Source organism: Chelmon rostratus, chromosome 24 (genome assembly GCF_017976325.1).
Source record: "Chelmon rostratus isolate fCheRos1 chromosome 24, fCheRos1.pri, whole genome shotgun sequence".
In the NCBI taxonomy this organism is placed as follows: Eukaryota; Metazoa; Chordata; class Actinopteri; order Chaetodontiformes; family Chaetodontidae; genus Chelmon; species Chelmon rostratus.
The window spans coordinates 6,683,567-6,703,185 of record NC_055681.1 but is presented as its reverse complement, the minus strand read 5'-3'; the positions used below and the strand labels follow the sequence as shown (position 1 = coordinate 6,703,185).

Sequence of the window (19,619 nt, the reverse complement as noted above, 5' to 3'; positions counted from 1 at the left end):
ACGAATCGGAGAAAGCAGGACAAGATCAGCATAGCATGAGATCAATTAAAGAGAATTCATTCCTGATGATCAAGGTGTTTTTTCACCCACCTGCCAAGAAGCTCCTTCACAAACTGGTCTTTGCCGATGAAGGCTGTCGTACACTGGATCTGACTGGCAATCTGACCCATCTGATTGTTGCAATGGTCCATGATAGAGCTCAGCTTGTTGTTCACCTCGGACAGATTCTGCACCTCCTGACTGTCTTTCTGCTGGCTATCATTTTTCTTCTTGTCCTTCCTCTTGTCAGACTTCATCTGTTTGCCTCCAAGCACCGATCCGATCTTCAGCTCTCTCTTCTCCTCTTTTCCTTTGGGAGAATCTGCTTTCTTACCACTCAGAGCCGGAAGTTTGCTTTTACGGAGGCCGAACCAGTTCGCCAGAGAGTGGCCCGTTTTCTGTTTGGCCTCGTTAGCGGCAACCTTCTCCTGTTCTTGACATTTCTGGATATTCTCTTCGATTCCCATCATGACTTTCTCTTCAATAGTGCAAACTGTTGGGCTGATTTTTTTCTCCTCCATATCTGGGGCTTTGTTTGGTGAATCTGTCTGCGTTTTGACTTCTCTGTTAAAGTCTGGCTCATTCGGGGTGGTTGCTATGCCTCCTGTCTCTCGCACTGCATTTTCTGAACTGTAGACACAAGAGGACGGCGGCTGAAACTGCGGATGAGAGGCAACTTTTGCTGGTTTACGGATGTTGTTCAAACCAGTCCTATCGTTGATAGGTAAGCTCCGCACCTCTTTTTGAGGAGGTGAGGTGATTACCTCCCCCTTCACCGCACCCTGTGACCCTTCACCTTTGGAGCTGGACTTAGAAGTTCTCTCAGGGAAAGGGTTGTGGCTATTTGACCCTGTCATACCTCCATAGTGGCTCAGCCTTGTCCTGGGGGAATGGACAGGGCTCTCAGCTAACCCAACACTGGGTACCTCCAAGGAGCTCTGTCTTGACAAAGAGTTCCCCCTTTCACCTGAGTTGGTGATGATCTGAGTTCGGATTTTTCCCGGTCCATCTAGAACATTGATGTTGGGTTTCTCAATGTAGTTGGTGCTGAAACTCTGGCTACGGGCTTTGGCCCCATTCATCCCCAAGGCCGGCTTTAGATGGGTTTTGGTAGTAACAGATATGGATCGAGAGAAAAGCTGACTGCTTCTTTTCCCTTTATCGTCCCCCTCCTCTGGTAGCACAGCAGCATGAACTTCCTCTTCCAGTAACCTACACTGAACCTCACCTTTGCCCTCTGTAACGGACATCTTGGGTGGAGAATCAATGCACACTGCCTGCAAGCTGTCACACTGGGTAGAAACATTTGAAGTCACAGTCTCCTTGGAGACTGAGTTGATATGATCTTTCTCTTGCTTGCCTGGTATAGAGGCACTATTTTTATGGCTGGGGGGAGATTTTAAAAATGCTTTAAATCCCATCGGGATGCGAGTCTTTGAGGCTTTTTCCGCTGTGTTAGGGGAAATCATGACCGAGCTGGGTGGGCTGACTACAGCTTTACCATTTGGTGGTTCGGTTTTACCTTGAGGGGTGTCCTGAAGTGATATCGGTAAACTAATGGAGGTCTTCTGCACTGTGTGATGGACATTTTCATTTGCTGATCCTCTTTTACTTGCAAATGAGTTCTGAAGTGAGGACCCTCTGAGGGCACTGTAGGGAGGAGGGACATTCTTTGAGCTTTTAGTTGCATTTTCAGTTTCTGGAGCACACCCTGAGTTTGCAGAAGGGAGGTAGTCTTTCATAGTCATCCTCTTGGAAGTGCCTTTAGTAGGTGTCTGAGTCATGGCGGGGGACTTTTGAAGGTGCTGACTGGCTTTGTCAACCAGTTTCTGAGGTGCAAGTGCAGTCCCGTAGCCTGCATCCAATTCTAAACAGTCTTTATCCTTGATGGGTAGTGTAGTTTGCATATTTGGTAAAAGTGAGGTGTGGTAACTTGGGGGAGGGCCCCTCACAGTGGTTGGTGTGGATGGTTGAGCCACCCATGTTTTATGTGCTTGAGGTGACCCCTCGTAATTTGGTCTGATCAGTAAGGAGGTGGTGCGGCCAGGGGGAGGGGGTGGAGAAGGGGACCTGAGTTTATTTTTGCTGGTTTCACAGTGTTTGTCTCTGGTTGGCTGTTCGCCATTGTCAGCATACTCCAGGTGCCTCCTTGAGAGGTGTGGGGAACTGGAGGAGGAGCTCTTGTTAAATTCGGACCTGTTAGGGAGCTTGTAGTTCACTGCCTTTGGGCTCTGTGTGCAGGTTCCCGGTGCCTTGATGAACCTGGATATTTTGACTGCTGGAGAGGAGGGGGATTTCTCCTGACCAGAGGGTCCTGAGTTTCCACTGTTCGTTGGTTCAGTGGAGGAGCCCTTAGACAATCGCAGCGGGGATCCAGACGGTTTGTTACGACCAGGTATCTTTGAACCACTGGACTTGGGACCAGCAGAATCGTTCATGGGAGGGATGGAATGGCCTTTATGAGATCGGCTGTTTGGTGGTTTAATTAGTTTCCTCTGTGGCGTCAGCTGCATTGACATCCTCTCTGCACTGCCCTCTCTGCTTTTGCTTGTTTTGCTAGTCCTAATTTGATATTCAGATAGCTTCTCCGGAGATTCAAGAACAGTGTAGTTTCTTGCATTTCCGGACTTTTGTTTTATTGGCCTCTCTTGGGGAACGAGTTCTGAGTAATCAGCAACCACCTTGCTACCTTTAATGTCATTTTGAGGCCCAGCACCTACTGGGAGTTTCTGAGCACACAGTTCAATAGGTTCCCCTTCTGCATCAAATATTGCTAAAATGCTCTCCTCAGACTGAGTACACTTGGCAACTTTGGGCTCCTTAATTAGACTGAAAGGCCTGGGCCTCCCATCTGCAGACTGGGTGCGTCCCTGGTCTCTTCTCAACCACTGTTGTGTGAGCAGCTTGGCAGCGTCTCTTGACAGTCTCTTTGAGTCCCTCTCTGCTTGCTCTGGTGGCTGGTTGAAGGACATTCGGATGTCACTGGACTCAGAGTTGAGTTCCTCTGGATCATCCACATCAGAGACGTGATTTGGACCCTTTGGATCAGAAGGGTTGAAGTGCAGCACGGATGGTTTAGTAAAAGCTGATGTCCGCCCTCCCTCAGGGAGACAACTGTTGATGAAACTCAGAAGTTTTTCAGGACGCTCTTTTGAGTCATAGCCAGAAGGGTGTTTCATATCCACAGGACCTGAGCTACCATCACCTCCACCTCCACTGTCCTGTACCCCCTCCCAGCTGCACAAACTGTCTGAGATGCTGTGGGAGAGCCTCTTACAATAAAACCAGCCATCTTTGGTGGGGATGTCATCTCCACGACTGGAATGTGCCAATTCATCATCAGCATCATCAGAATCATAAGTGAACCTCTTGCCCCCAGCAGCTAAAGCTCTACCCACATGGTTAGGTTTGGACACCCCTTTACTGCTACTCTTGATGCCCAGGGAGTAGATGCCCTCATTGGAGTTCATGCAGTCTTTGTAGCCTGACTTGGAGACCTTGGATGAAGCAGAGGAGCTCCTGTGTTTCCTCCTCTGAAGCTTTCTCAGTCCCTCTAATATGTGGCTCTCCTTGCGTCTCGTGGGCTGCTGCTCCTCCAGGGCGGCACAGATATTGCTGGGTGCTGACGAACCCAAACTCAGCCTCTTCTCCCAGGTCAGAGATGACTACAGAGCAAGAAGAAAGAGCGGGTCAACCAAACACTAATTATATTATATTATGCATATAGTATGTTTTGACTTTATCTTTTATAGTGACCTTGAATAACCTTATGGTTCTCAAGTCGTGTTGGCATCAGATCAGTATGATTCGCAATGAATTCGGGTCTCAGAAGAAACACAACAAAACGTATCTCTAACAAGGCATCTTGATGAGCTACTGTGCCACTTAGTGCTGTTTTGAGGAATTAGTGTCATTATAGATTAAGGGGTTTACCATTTTCCCACAGGAGCGTCCATCATTCCAGGTGTACGAGCCGCTGGAGAATTCACTGCATGCACTTGACAGCGACAGCTCACTACTGCTGCAGCTGCTGCGTGGGTACACAGGAGCTGGCACCGTCAGACTCAGCTGGCTCAAACACTTGGCCACGGGGAGACCTGCCTTTCCATTCAACTGAAGCTCCTATGAGATAGACAGACATGACAATACAGTGGAACACCTTGTTTAGCATCGTTCAAACTGTTATGTACAGCTTTCTGAGGTAGGAAAGCTTGAAAACTTCCTGGGATAAAGCATATAAGAATCATGGTGTCAGGTGGTTTATGTTTAACTGTCACATAGTAAGTTATAAGTTATCTTATAATTTAAGTGTTATCTAACTGTGTATAGCTTTCCTTTATCTTTACAAGATTTTCCTGTCACTATGCATCAAGAGGACTTGATGTGTTGGGTAGTGTTGCACATCTAATTGCTTTCTTACTGTTAATTTTGTGATGCAAGATGTTTAACAAAGACTTGACAGACCAATCAAATACTCTGGGAACGTCCCCTCAAATGTACTGCGCTTTTCAAACTTCATTTTAAAACATCAATCAAATTTTCATCTGCAGCCATCAGAACACTGCAGATGTTTGTCCAGTTAGCATCTCACTGCAGGAAATTTGACGTGTGCAATTAAAAAGTATGCAAGGTAGGAAATAATGTATATTCACATCACAGTTTCTATTTCACTAACTTCATAAGTGTCACTTGTGTGTATCACCTTACGCAAATGAGATATGATACTTTTGCACATTTACATAACAAGATGATTTATAATTCACATCTTGGGCATTATTATTTCATTTTCTCCCTCTTCTTCCACTCTCAAAGCACACGGTAGAGTTTATCAGGTGGCATTCTCAGAGGGGTATAATGGTAAAAGAATGGAGCGAACTCATTTTCAGCCCTTAATGCATAATACATAAGATGACTAATGTACCACAGTGTGGTATGGAGTCATTTTTACTGACAGCGGGTCTCAATCGATGGTTTTCTGGTAATATGACAAGGATTTATTCCTCTTAGTGCCAAGTGATACTGCCAGCTCCTCCTGCTGAGGGCAGAGGAGGGGTCACAGCTTCAGATAGTCAGGTCTGTATTTTAATATCTTGTAATGATTTCTTGAGGGGGGTGGGGGCTGCAGTTATGATACCTGGACGATTCATGAGGCTGAAAATAAATAAATAAATACATTGCCTTCTGCATGTTCCCCATTAAGCTTACACTGGAGGGAGAGTCTGTACTCCTGGAAAGCAAGTAGGCCTTGCTTCTCTCTGGCTCCAGGAGCAAATCTGCCGCAGATAAATCCATGATCCGAGAGTGGAGTTTCTGAAAGGCAAGAGGAAGGACACAGGCAGGTTTGACTTTGGGGATTTCAAGAAATTGAAATGAGCTTTGGTGTACGATCTGAGATACCGAGTTTTTATTTTAATCAATACTTTGTGCAGCATTATATAAAGGCCTTTTTTCAGCACCTTGTCAATGCTCCATTCAGTCAAATTTTAATCAAATTCAATACCTGGAATATTTTTAAAACCCAGTGATCCATTACAGTAAAAAAGGCATGCAAAATAGACCAAATTAAATCAGATTAAATGTGAATTTATTTTCCAGCATTTCAAAAGCTGCAGTGTATGTCTGGCTGAACAATATATTGCCAGTCTTACAGGTGCCCATCAGATTCCCTCCACTGGTGCCATGCAGAGCCCAGATTCATACTCCTCGCTCAAAGTCATTAATGTCATCGGCTGGAAAAAACTAATGTGAATGGGAAATAATTGCATCGGGGAGTAAGGGATTGCTTTGATTTTTTTTTTTTTCATTTGCTAGTCTGCAGTCTCTTCTGTTATTTAACTCTTGTGCTTAAGAGGGAAGGATACAAAACCAAATGCATTTCCACGTGTTAATCTCAGAACTTAATTACACTGGCTTCCCTGTGCTCAAATTAACTTAAACTGGAAATATGCTGGAACAAAACACTTGATCTTCGGCTGTATTTCCTGCCAAGGGCAAAACTAATGGTCACTCTGGGAGTATATGTATATACACATTTGCATGTGCATTTCTGTGCTCTGATATATTTCAGCTTTAGCTTCCACCATTAAAATGAAATGCACTTCCCATGCTGTGTTGAAAAATTGCATGTTATACAAGTGAAAGTCACCTTCGGCAAATGGAGGCTGAGCTTTGAAATACCGTTTTAGAATAAAGATTCATCCTCAATTTCATTTCATTCTTTGCTGACAGTTTGTATTGACTTTTTGTGTGTTGTGAAAGACGTCCTCTGAACATTTTGGTGGGAAAAATACGAAAGAAAACAGCTCCTAATGATACCCGAACTTAACTGCTTCTTTTGTCTCTTAAGAACAAACAACCTGCATCACGTCGCCTGTGGCCAAAACACAACCATCCTACGTTTCGCTCTTCAACCTCAAGCAAAACATCTAAAGGAAAAGCTTCTTTTTGTATTAGCTTGAGCTTGTGAATAAGCTTTCAAAGAGACTGACTTCTCACCTTCAGTGACTAGGTGGTAATGGTGCTATGGAAACAGATCGATTCCATGCTTTTTCAGCACAGAAATAAGTGTTCCTTACTATTTTTAGGATTTATATAGCATCAAGCTCTGCATCCCTGCACTGGGCTCTGGTTTGATTGTGACTGTTTAACTGTGGAGGATTTCTCATTTCTTGCAGCTCAAAATTGGGCTGTTTTGAATGAGTGCGATCGTAGTCTCACAAATGACTGCACCCAAAATTAATATTAAGCTGGATCGATGCCATTTTAGTTTCACTAGTTTGGACTCAAAAGTGCCAGATGGCTTCTCGTGCCAGCTTCAAAGTCACAAAACTGAAATTGGTGCAGCTCAGATGCCGCATCGCCGGGCCTCCCTGCTGCCCACACGGGATGGGAGTGGCTGAAGTGCCACGGGAGGCTCTGATCTTATCGTAGGGTGCTGGATTTCACCTCCTCAGCATCCTCATCAAGGATTCAGTCAATAGTGTCACAGGGTCACGAGGGGAGATAGTTGATGGAAACGGTAGATGACAAGGCCGTGTGTACGATTCTTGAGCTTTTTGAGGTTCAAGGCCAAGATCAAAGCCAGAAATATACCCATTAATGCATGAAAGACTGTAATATATCATGCATATCATGCAGGCCTTAGGTAGCATCTCGAATCATTATATTAGCCTGGAAGCTAGTAGAAGAAGTTTGGTGTGTCATATTGAAGGGAAAAAAAAGGCTTCCTGCTTTTGTTCTTTGTTGTTTTTGGCTTGACAGTGGTCATATTTCAAGATAATGAATATCAGCCCAGAATAGCAGCAATAGACAGCTTCCAAACAAATACATCAGTATTGGCACCCGCTGTCAAAAACTCATCGGTTGAACGGTGCTGCAACACACACTCACACAACAGCAGGCGTTCATGGGAGAAAAGACAAACACCAGCACACATAAACTCACACCCACATGTTTATGCTCACCTGCATGACCTGATCTATATGTCTGACTCATAACAAGGGCTTTTCCTAAAGCTCCAGCTACACAAAGCCCACAAAACTACACCAGGAAATGAGACGAAAACTCGGCTGTAATACGAAAAGACTCAGGTGAGATATATGGAGTTCTATTAGAAAGCAGTCATGCAATAGCTCAAACACTCCATTCTGCACATTCTCTGTAATTGAAATTAACTCACCATTATTCATTAAAAGTTGCATCATTTGTTCAAATCTGCAAATATAAAATAAATTTAGCTGATGGACATTGCAGCAGCAAAACTAGGTGAGCTGTAATGAGGTCAGGCTGCGTCCTCCCCGAGGTCGCAGAGCAAACACCCAGCATTCCCAGTAACGACCGACTCAGTTGCCGCTCGGCTGTCACAGGCTATCTGATAAGCAGCATGAGAGGATGGGACTGCAAGTTATTGTCCCTCAGCTCGCAATGACAGATTTCTCTCAAATGAATACGTGGCGTTTTTGGAGTCAAACCAATCCAGCTGAAGGTGCACAACTGGTGTAGCCACCATTAAAAGCATTATGGTTCTTTATCCGAGAAACTCAAGAGGCCCACTGGGAACTGGAGAATGTTTAATTACTGATAAGCAAAAGGTCCAGCGCTAGATGGGAAATAGTACACTCATATGGGTGATTAAGTCTCCCTCTGCTTGAGGCTCCAGGAGAGAAAAGAAATGAACACTCACCCTTGTAATTTTCATATTTTCATAATGAATTCTGCTTCCGTTAGTTTATTAAGTAGATGCGATCGAAGGGTGTAAGAGCCGTAACCAAGGTTTCTTTTCAGCCCTGAGTTGTGTTTTTAGGTCCACCTTTCAGACTACATGGCCCCAACAACCTCGGTCCACATGTACTGCATCTTGAGAGGTGAAACGCAGGGCAAAAAAGTTCCTCGCTGCGCCACTTGCTGCTGCTCGTTCAGCTCATTCCTCTGAACACATGATAATAATTCGAGGCAGGTCAGCAAGCAAATCAGCATTTTCAGCCAATCCTCTCCTCTCTCATCCATGTTAGGTTGATAATATGGATTTTTTGACAAGTTTAAATTTGTTACCTTTAAACAAAGCTAAGCTAGCCCACTGTTTGCAGTCTTTATGCTAAGCTAAATTAGCCAGCCTCTGGCGCTAGCTTCACATACAGACCTGATCATCTCCTTTTCCTATAAGAAATGTGCTATTCTACATCTTTTTTAAGCATATGGTGGTAGTATGATGTGTGCTGCTGGTGTATTTGTTGTTATTTGTTTATCATGTTTAAATCCAGCATCAAATCGGCCCCTGAAAACACCAGATAGACAAAACAAAGGAAAACAAATCTCAGTTCCATCCAGTCAGAAGTTCCAGTCCCCTGTGACGAGGATAAATATAGATGTTTTTAACAGCTCTCCCACACGCCTGCAGAGCTCATAATGGATGCACAGAACATCCGGAGCAGCGTGATCACACTGTGATTAATCCTTACACCGAATCACCAGTTGATGGTGAAAATGATATTCTTGAGTGATGAGCAGGCAGGCAGATAATTTTCCAGTGGGAGAAACTGCACGTTTAAAGGCGTGTATATATATATATATATATATTGTGTGTGTGTGTGTGTGTGTGTGTGTGTGTGTGTGTGTGTGTGTGTGTGTGTCAGAGACCTTAAGTCAACACACACTGATATGTAATCCCAGCTGTTTGTTTTCATCTGAAAGGAAATCACAGTCTGGACCTTAATTTGCGTCTCTGGCTCAGTTGCACCTCTTGGTCCCCGCTGTAGTATCATCAATATCCCTCTTCAAGCCTTTCATACTGCAGTTTCACTTGACAATGTCCCTGCCTGTCCAGTAATGATGCTGGAAGAAGATGAACCTGACAGAGAGCTTTACAACACATATTTCTTCTTTCTTTTTTTTTTTACTCCATTTATCTACCGTTTCTGCCTCTTCTTATTTTGGCCTTAGTTTTTCATTTCTACCTCCTTGTCGTCTCGGTACCGGTGCTTCTCTGCTATCTCATCTTTCTCCATTTCCACCCTCCCATCTTTCCCTTCTTATCTACCCTTGCTTGGCTCCTCTCCTTTCATGCTCCTCTCCTCTCGCCTGGATGGACTGACAGCTCCTTTTCCCCTCTCTCTCTTTTGGCGGCTTGCTATTGTCATATTGACAGCGAAGACTCCAATTCCAATGTGCAATTTGCACAATTATATGAAACCCTACTTTCCAAACTGACCTGATTGCCCTGCAATGCTGCAGTTTGTCACTGCTGACAATAGATGGGTGAAGCGTACAGTGGCAGGTCCATCTGTCTCATAATTCCGTCTAAGGTCCAAAAAGATGAACTGAGGCAATTTTCAGCCACTCTACAAAAGAGAATGTTGAGTCTGTGAGAATATAAGTGCAGTGGTGGTTGTGGTGGTTACAGAAGAAGGACTAGGTGGTTAGTGGTTGTCTTTGTTGTTTTTGTAGGATGTGAAGGAGATAAGTCGTCCCTTAATGTGGCAGACTATGGTTCTAGGACTGCAAACATGTCTAAGAGCTGCACTGGAGGTATAAAACGACTTAATATTCTAAAATTCTGATTCTGAATTTCTGGGGCGCACCAGGGAGGACATTGGCTTTTTAGAAGCTTTCCTAAATAATTTGTGGTAGTTTAATGTACCTCCCAGGAGTCCTTAGTGCCTGCGTGAAACCTCAGCTTGAAACCACACAAATAAGAACATTGAAACTGCACATATGCAACCTCAGACTGAACCGTGATGCCTGTACTTCCTTTATCTTGGCTTCAAAACAGAAAAACAGAGCTGAAATCAGCCTCAGAGCAGAGAAAAAGATTGACGAAGATGGACGTGAAAGGGTTTTGTTTTTGTATCCTAAATCAAAGTATTTACGATCTACTTTGTAGCCCCTGTTTGCAACTGAGACCCCAGAGCAGTTTAATAACAACCCAAGTGAAAAACAACTTCAAATGCATGAGAATGAGCGCTCGGACTTGTTTACGGGAGGAGCTGCTGCTTCCTTCGGAAACCGGCTGAGTGCCAGCAGGCCAGGACGGATTTGGCCAGATGTTTCGAGCCAAAAAATAGTGATAATAATAAAAAATATAACATAAATCATTTTGCTGTTTTATTTTTGTGAAGCAAAAATGCTCTAAACATATCATCCATTGGGTGTTGCACTATTATAATCTTATCAGTCTAGTACTGCTATTCAGCTGGATCTTTAAAGTTTAAACAAGCCTTTACAGTAGCATGCAGTTACTTATAAGTTTTCTATTCAGGTAACTGGAACTGTGAAGATACTTATCATTTCTGCATCTGGAGCAGCTTCTTCTTTCTTGTTGAAAGCAACTTTACAGATAATGCTTTTTAGATATATATATATATATATAAACTGGAGGAAGCTGATAACAGGTTAGAGTCAGTGTCAGCATTATCAAGCTGGCTCCTCTGCATGAAAACACCACAAACAGCCAAAGAATTCTTGGCTGTTGTGCCTCGTCAAGGCTGCGTTTCTGACACACAGCGCTCCTATTCATCATTTTCCCAAGTGAATCTCCTCACTGGCTGAAGTCAGCTGCAGCTTGAAGGTGTGAACATCTGAGTGGGCGGCGTACCTGGAGAAGCAGGTCCGAGGCGGGCTTGATCCGCTGCTGGAACAAAACGCTCAGGGCCCGATTCTGCTGCTCGAGGTCGAAAACGCGAGTCCGCAGCTTCAGACATTCCTCTCTCAGATCCTGCAGGGCGACAGGCAGCGCAGGAGGGCGTCAGGAAAAAGCATGCCTTTTGAGTGTTATGCTCAGCCTATGTGACATGAATCTAAGAATGCAGGTTTCACAATTTTGATGGGTAATTTAGACATAATGCTGATAAAAAGTAATGGTCTGGAATGGAAATAAGGAACAAACCTTCTGGGTGAGAAGCGCCTGCACGACTTGATTGGCAACCTTAAACAGACAGAGAGGAAAAACAAGCCATTACTGAATGTAATTTGGCTGCTTTGACGAAGTGTTAAGTCTTCTTGATCTTCTATAGGTCACCTTTGCACTGCTTACACTGCACATCCTCAGCAAATTTACACATAAGATGACTTATTATGAGCTTAAGTGAACATAATGGAGCAATATATTGCAGTTCTTTCTCCAAGTATCTAGTGTGTGCGTTTTTAAATGTTGAATTCTCACTTCCTAATGGCGGTACTGACAGCGCCGGCCTGATGTAGAAGCAGCGGCAACCGGGTTTCAGACCACAACTTCAGACCACAACGCCGATGGAGAAGCGGCTCCGATTACAGCTCATTGATTGCTCATTAATACCGTGTGAAGCCACATCGGCTTTCGTGAGTGCACTCGCTCTCGTTTATTGAATGAGGGGAGATGGGAGTAAATACGGTGAAATGAGCCCTGCTCCTGGAACCACAACTTACAGATCTGCCTTAATGTGCTTGGACAGAGAATTTGATCTGATTGTTTCTCTGTATGACTTTGACACAAGTAATTAAACTCCAAATGAGCTTGACAACTCGCTAAAACCGAGACAAGCGGCTGGGCTGACGCTGAAAATGATCATCCCTGCTGTTACAAAGCAAACTTAAGGCTTTAAGCCTCCATGATTAAGATCATTACAGAGCCCTCCGTCCACAAAGGTCCACCAGGCAATAAAGATAGCTGACAAATAAACACAACAAAGCCAAGTTGCGCCACCTTAATGCAGGCAAGGAAGCAGAAAGGAGACAAGGACTGAATTAACCCCAAATATAATCCACAGAAGATACAAACTCTAATACTGCATCCCAAGTTTCCCCCTCCCTTTCTTTTTTATCACTCAGTTACAATCTTCATCCTCACCCTTTCCTCCTCCCCCCTCTCCATACTCTCCTTCCCGTTCCCCTCATCTTCCCTCGCCCGTCTTTCCTGCCCTCTGGCAGTCTGCTGAGCCTGTTGGTTCCAGGACGAATTGGGCAGCTTGTCCCTGCTGGACATACTTCCCCGTGTAGTAGTGCCTTCCTCCCACCCTCCCTCCTGGCGTGATTCAGCAAGCAGCCACAGCCAAGAGCCGGCCTGGTTTATTCCCCTCATGTGGCTCCCTAAACAGCACTTACCAAGCTCTCACAAATAACCACAGGGCACACAAGTGCCATTGTTACGTAAACCATTACTTCACTAACACCAGTTCACATCAGGTTAAGGTTATTTAACAGCTCTGTTGTTTATGAGAAAAGGAATACTGGCTACAAATAATAAGCCGAACGTAAGCACGGTGGTGGTGCATTTGTACAGTGTACAGCTAAGTGCTGTGTTCTGCTTCTGCTTTTATAGCATCAACAAAAGCCTCCTGACATTAAAGACTCCTAATTGCATGTAAGAGTTTTAAAAAAAGCATGACGAATAACGAGCATCCTGGTTGCAGTCGAAATTTTTTACATAAATCAGACTTTAGGGAGCTAAAGCTTGGTGTAGCTTAGCGTCTTTATTTATTTCAGATACCTGACAAATACTCATAGTTTTCATAATTAATTGTTAATATCAGCAATTCACCTCTGCCTCCCTCAAGGTCAAGATGTTGTAAATAAATTGACGACCTGTGGGATAATCATTAAAAGCTTAATCCTAAGCTCAGCAGTGCTACTCATTCTGCTCACATGAAGGGGAACTCAACAAACAAACCAGACTTTTCGAGGCAAGGGAAACACGTGGCGGTACTGGCACAGCGCCCTTGAGTGTGATAAACGGGCTCCACACTCACCTCATCCAGACAGCGTTCGTACTGTTCCCTCTGGCTCTCGTTCTCCAAAGCCAAGGCAGAGTTCTTCTCCTGAGGAGAACACACACACACAGACGGACACATTCAGCATCAGTGCGGCACGAACAAACATTGCAGTGACTTTGGTTTACACTTGATGCCACGGCGATGGAGACAAACATGGCAATCAAGCCGAGCCGCAGCTAAGAGAGGAGGCTTCACAAAGGTCATATGTCAGCGCTGAACCTGCAAGGCCAATAAAAAATTTCCAAAGCGCCACAGAGGAAAAAGGTCAAGGGTATAGAAGTTATGATGCTGAACTTTGGGGCGGCAGCTAGCCGTTTGCAGTTTGGACCTAATAAGAATATCTCGTCCACTTGCCAAGCGATGAGGCCGGGCCCTATTGATCTCTGGGAGTTTCCAATTTGTCAGAGGCAGGCAGCATATTAGGAGCTGTCAGTCGGCCTTGCTTCTCTTGCCCCCTGCCCTTTAGTAGAAACTACCATTCGCTTGATGAAAACATGAGACACATAATTACAACTCAAAACATTCCAATCATGCCATCGAACTGGCTAATTAAAGCCTCGAAGCCCAGAACCTGGTAATAAGAGCAAACGCAATGAATGACCAACATAATTAGAGAAAGCCTGTGTGTCTTACGTGTTGCTTTGTGAGTGGAATGTCTATCTTCAGCTCCCTTGATGCCTTATTTACCGCTGATTAAAACCTACCTCACCCCTGTCATGAATTGCATGAAATCTTTTTTTCTTTGGCAACAGCATCTAAAAGGCACCACTTTTTAATCTGATTCAGGAGCTTCTTCCTGTCTCAAGTAGGCAGGAAGTGTTATCCGTCTCCCCAGGCCACAGTTACAAGACGCACCTTAAGTGGTATTTTGTTACCTGGACCCAGACATCTGCTTCATTGCTGCGTTATTGTTCAGTGACACATGAGCCATTAAATGTTGAAACGAGAATCCCAGTGTCATTTTTTTTTTTATTATTGACCTCTAAATACAGTCTCACAGTTGTGTCAGTGGAAAACCTTGAAATAAACAAACTGCTCTCTGGGCTAACTGTGCAGACAGACACGCATGTGACACTCAATTTAATGAGGCGACTGGAGCGATTTCCATTTCTTTGAGGACATTGGCCAATGCAATGCACATACTGAAGTAGTAAATGGCAGCCTATTGAAAGCCCTGATATTTCCATCACCAGATAGTTAGTTAAGGAGGAAGGAATCCTTAAAAAGAAGCAATGACTGCATGTAAAGATGGACACCCTCAAAAGTGAAGCCAAAACATCCCAAGCGCCCTCTGGTGGCTGGCTGCAGTATCGCTCATAAACCCCGCCCCTGTTATTATTTTTTTTTAGTCTGGTTTTAATTCTCGATTTGATGATGCAAAAAGGGGGTAGTTCTGGTTCTTCAGCAGTTAAATGCTCCACTTCTCTGTGGAGTGAAGGCAGAAAACCAAAACAATGAGCTAAAAGAGGATAAAATGTTTCAGGTGCAGGGAACTACGTTGGGTGAGGTTTGTCACTATGAGCTGCACATTTTGCATCGTACACAGTTATTTAGTGCAGCTTTAAAATCAGGCTTCTGAAGTGCTATTGCAGTTGTAACCTCCAATTTTATGACATGTATGCACTCACCATTAACCTGTCAACCTATTTAATTATCACATGTAAAAGCACTTATGAGGTCACTTCCTGCTACTGGTTTCCACTTTTCAACGTGGTCTAAGCCAAAGAGTCCTCATGAAGCACTTTTGAGCCTCTGTGGACACATGGGTGATTTTATCTCATCTCATTTATGTTCTCATCACTTAACAGGTAAGATGACCGACGGGCATTTCTCCCACAGTCTGGGAGTATTCATTTAAGCCCCACTTATAGACCACAGTGCTCGCCTGCCAAGTTAATGAACAGTATCAGTCGAGCTGGAGGAATAAGAGCCGGGCGGTGCTTACTTACTGTCAGTGGAGTTTATGCACAGTGCGGGGCAGTGATGTATTGCCTCTGCTTGTTTCTTGGTGCTTTGGCCGGCGGTGCATCCATCACCGGCGCGGCAGAACGGAATAAAGCGGCAGCTAACTTTTGATAAAGCCATTTAAAATGAAACGTTTAGCTAATGTGCTTCATCGGATGGATCAGGAAGACAGGTTGACCATACTTCCTGCCAGTCTGGGAAGATAACTCACAGCTTAGCAGCAACAGGCAATTACCTGCCACTTTGCTGTAATTTGGCTCTGTTTTTGAATTTTTGGCAGAATACTCTTCTTTCTTTTCACTTTTTTCTTTCTTTATGTGCGTACTGACAGACTCTAATGCACTTGTCTTCAGTACCTTGTCAATCGGCTTCTTGAATACTGGCATCATTTGCTTTATTATCAACCTGTCCTGACAAAACTGTGTATGATTTGTGATGACTGTATCCTTCCACCACCACCACCAGCATTGCTGCTGAACTCCTTCTGTATTTCACAGGTTAGTAGCTGGTGAAAAGTACCAGCCTCAACTTCTGAAAGCCGAACTTTATGTGGGCGGTGTTATAAAAATTTTTGATATCGTTCTGAGCACTTCTGTCCAACTTTAAAAACTTTGAAACTGTTACAGGCGGCAGGTTCAGATGCCGCTGGGTGGGTGGTCGCTGTGCCACGGAATTGGGCTTCTTTTACCTGAGATAGGTCTTGCAGGGAGATCGCTGGGGTTATTTACTTTGCACAGTTTTACTTCAGCTCCAAAATATATAATAGCTGAAGGAAAATTGGTATGTTTTAAAGTTCCTTATATAATAAGTTAAATGCCACAGAGTTGCACCTGTTTGTGGAGAAGGTTAATATTGCAATGTGTGCAATTTAAAGGTAAAATATGCAACTGCAATCATTAATTAGAGCTCATGGGTTTACATAAAAAATTCTCTGTATGTTCAAAATCATCACAGACTAGTTTTGAGTGAGGTTGAGTGTCGCCCTGATTTGATTATATTTGGGTGATAATGTGTATAGCTGTAAGAGGTAGACCAGAAACGTGAGATAGCAACAGCTGAGAATATATTCTGTGAGATATTATGGATTCATGGGTGTTTTATGCACGACTGACACTCAGAGTAATGTCATGTATGCAGTATTTTACCCTGAATTTGGGAATAGATGCAATCCAAACTGACAAACAAACTGAGCACTGTGTCTTCACTGCTGCTGAACTCTTTCTGTGCTATTCTGAATTTCTCTTTGTTGCTGCGGTGCCAACTTTGGGACCTGTGACATAAGACTGCTGACTTAATTTAATTAAGTCTGAGTGCATTAATTGCTGAAGAGATGTGAGCGGATGTTTGTCCGGTGGCTTCAGTAAAATAGAGAAAAACAATCAGCGTGGATCAGTGCGGCTGCGCTCGGCTGTTGCTTGGGGCTCGTGGCGGAGAGCAGCTCAACTCCCCGAGCGCAGAGGAAAACAAACCAAAGCTGGAGTGCAGCCTGAGGCCCCGGCGGCGACTCTCACAGGATGGCTTTACTCTCCAAACGAAGAAGACTGGTGAATTTGATGAGCTGTCATGCTTTCAGACACAACTGAGCAAGGAGTCTGACAACTGGCACACAGGCTGGCCACAAAGGATAGCCAGAGGTGGCTGGAGGAGTGGATGAAGAGGCAGGAATGAAGAAGAACAAAGCAGAAAGAAAGAAAGAAAGGAAAGCGTGGATGTTACCTCGAGGGCCTTGAGGCGCTCCAGAAGGGGCTTGGTCTTGTCTGTGTCCTCTTCTGCTTGGCTGGCATCAGGATCGGCGTTCGGCGGCAGCCCGGTGCCTGTCTCCGTTTGAGTCGCCGGCGGGGAGCCGTTCTCTTCGGGGCCATCGTGCTGCTTCTGCACTTCCTCGGAGAGTTTATCCTGACGCACACACAACAAGACGAGGTTAGATGGAGAGAGAGGAGGAAAAAAAACAGAAGCGAGAAGAAAAGGATGGAGAAATTTGGCAAGTGGAAACCTGAGCAGATGGGAAGAAAGCGAGGTATGACAAATGTTTCGGGGCAGGATGCGAAAACGGGTTAGGAGGCGTGAAAGAGAGGAATCAGAGGGAAGGAGAGAGCGCGAGAAGAAAGGGGAGAGGATCAGATGGGCAGACGGGACAACAGGGAGGCAGCTCTGACAACAGAGCTCCAAAACATCCCTTAATCCCTAATCATGTTTCAGTTGTTTTCCAAAGAGTGCCAGTGACCTTGAGGGTCCTCATCTCATCAGTATTATGGGGCTCTGACTCTCTCCCTCTTCGGCCTCACTGTGTCTCTCTCTCTCTCTGTCAGCCATCTTTTCCTCCGTCTCTTTTCTCTTTTGGTTTTTTGGGGGGTTTTTTTTGGCTTCCTGGCATCTGCGGTAATTAACTACTAGTAATAATTAGCCACTAATTAGGCTCTGTCTGGCTAGCACCAAACCACAACAAGAAAACACAATGAGCGTCTCCGTCACACTCGTGAGATGATTCATCTTTTGCGAGGAATCTTTGGAGCCTCACATTATGCTCTTACTCGCTGATTGTCTGTTCACCATAGCAACATGTCGTGGAAAGTTAGCCTCTCCTGAGCTGGAACAGCTCATAGTTAATTAAAGCAAATATGACATTTACTTCTGCAGCTTTTCAAATAAGATAATTTGCTGATTTTCTCTGTTTTATATCATTGTAAGTTAAATATCTTTAGGTTGTGGTTGTCTTTGCTATTTTCTGCATTGCACTACATTACAGCAAGATTTCTGCATCATTTACTGATATTTTACAGCATTTTGTAGTCCAGTTTGGCTGGTGCTACCTTAAAATATTACAGAAATATTTGCGGTTGTACCAAAGAGTGATGAAACCTCTGAGATTGTTTCATTTTAAAGCTCTTAAAGGCCTGAAAAAGTAAATCTATCCAGTAGTGAAGAAGAAAAGGGCAAAGATTAGAGAAATGTCTGAAAAGAGGATCTAATTAGAGTAGCAAAATATATATATTTTTTATTTCCTGTCTCATAAATGACCTCTCAAAGCCTCAGATTCACCTCATGACCATTATAAGGGATCCTGAACCACTGGACTGAACAGTTAATCAAGAAACCTCAAAGTGAAAGTGCAACAAAAATACAAGAGTTAACCTGAATGCAGCAAATCTCATTCAAATGCAGACATATTAAAAACTGTCATTCCTTCCAGCTGGATCGTGTTATTCTCCTCTAACCGCTGTACCCCACAGCTGCATCTACACAGTTACCCTGACTTTGACATGTGCTGTGAATAAAACAATGGCAGCTTCTCTTCAAATGACACTGAAGTATTCAGTGGTTAGGGTGTGATTTATCATCATGCTGTAACTGTCAAACCCGACGATACCTCTGTTTAATGCGCTGGATAAAGGAGGAGGTGAGCAGCACTAACGGATGGCTTTAATACATCCAGTGCAGCAGAGAACAAGGTACCTCTCTCCTTGTACTGGAAACAATCCTTCAAAGCAGTTTGTTTTCAGCATGATGCAACGGACACGTTGGTCCAAAATCTCCCCTCGGCTTCCAATCGGGTTGATATCAGGTGACTACAAAAGCCATGGCATATGATTTGCATCATTTCCACCATTCAGTGACCCCTTGCGCCCTCTGGATGGAGGCTGTGTCACTCTCCTGCTGCATCATGGGATAAAGGTACCATTCAGAACAGCTTTGTATTGGTGCCCCCACGAATGAACCCTGTTCAAGGCAATACTTTAAAGTACGGTTTTAAGTTTGCTTTTCTTTGCCAGAGCCAGCCTGTGTAGTCTCGGTTTGCTTTGAGAGACTGCTCATCAGACAACGTTAAAGGGCTCAGTAATAATCTCCACAGAGAGAGTCTGGAGTGGGAGAGGGGAGGGAACCTTGTCCCTCGCGCTGCCCTTTCAAGTTATTGAGTTTGTCTGCTGAATACACAGAATACACCAGCAGCAGGAGCACATCACTGCGTAGGAATGGAGGATGTTCAGTTATCTAGCAACAGGGAATATCATACTAACACAGAAAGTTTATTCTCTTTGACAATGTCCGTCCACCTCTGAGCATTTAAATAATCACGTGAAACACAACCTCACACACTTTTGTGGCCTTAATGTGACTATCAGTATTAGTTTGTCCAGCAAGAGATGCAAGGAATCAGCACTGTATTTTCTCTGCGAGGCTGTGAGTGAGCTACATGCTAACATAACATGATAGATAGATAGATAGATAGATAGATAGATAGATAGATAGATAGATAGATATAAAAATAAAATATAAAAATAGCGAGCAGTAAAAAGATTAAAAACATAACAATAATAATAAAATAGCCAAATAGTAAAATACTAAGCGAGGTAACGTTTACCATGATCAGCATCT

At 44.0% G+C, this 19,619-nt stretch overlaps 1 protein-coding gene across 1 annotated transcript in view; it reads right to left on the bottom strand.

Moving 5' to 3' along the window:
* Nucleotides 1-19,619, bottom strand: part of LOC121627552 (nck-associated protein 5-like) — a 67,693-nt gene that overhangs the window by 19,854 nt on the left and 28,220 nt on the right. Inside the window, exons 5-11 of the mRNA XM_041966504.1 lie at nt 16,962-17,141; nt 13,257-13,325; nt 11,420-11,458; nt 11,129-11,248; nt 5,245-5,349; nt 3,973-4,161; nt 91-3,704 (exon numbers count right to left, since the gene is read on the bottom strand). Of these exons, the coding sequence (XP_041822438.1) occupies nt 91-3,704; nt 3,973-4,161; nt 5,245-5,349; nt 11,129-11,248; nt 11,420-11,458; nt 13,257-13,325; nt 16,962-17,141 (4,316 nt within the window). The remainder of the gene's footprint in view (nt 1-90; nt 3,705-3,972; nt 4,162-5,244; nt 5,350-11,128; nt 11,249-11,419; nt 11,459-13,256; nt 13,326-16,961; nt 17,142-19,619) is intronic.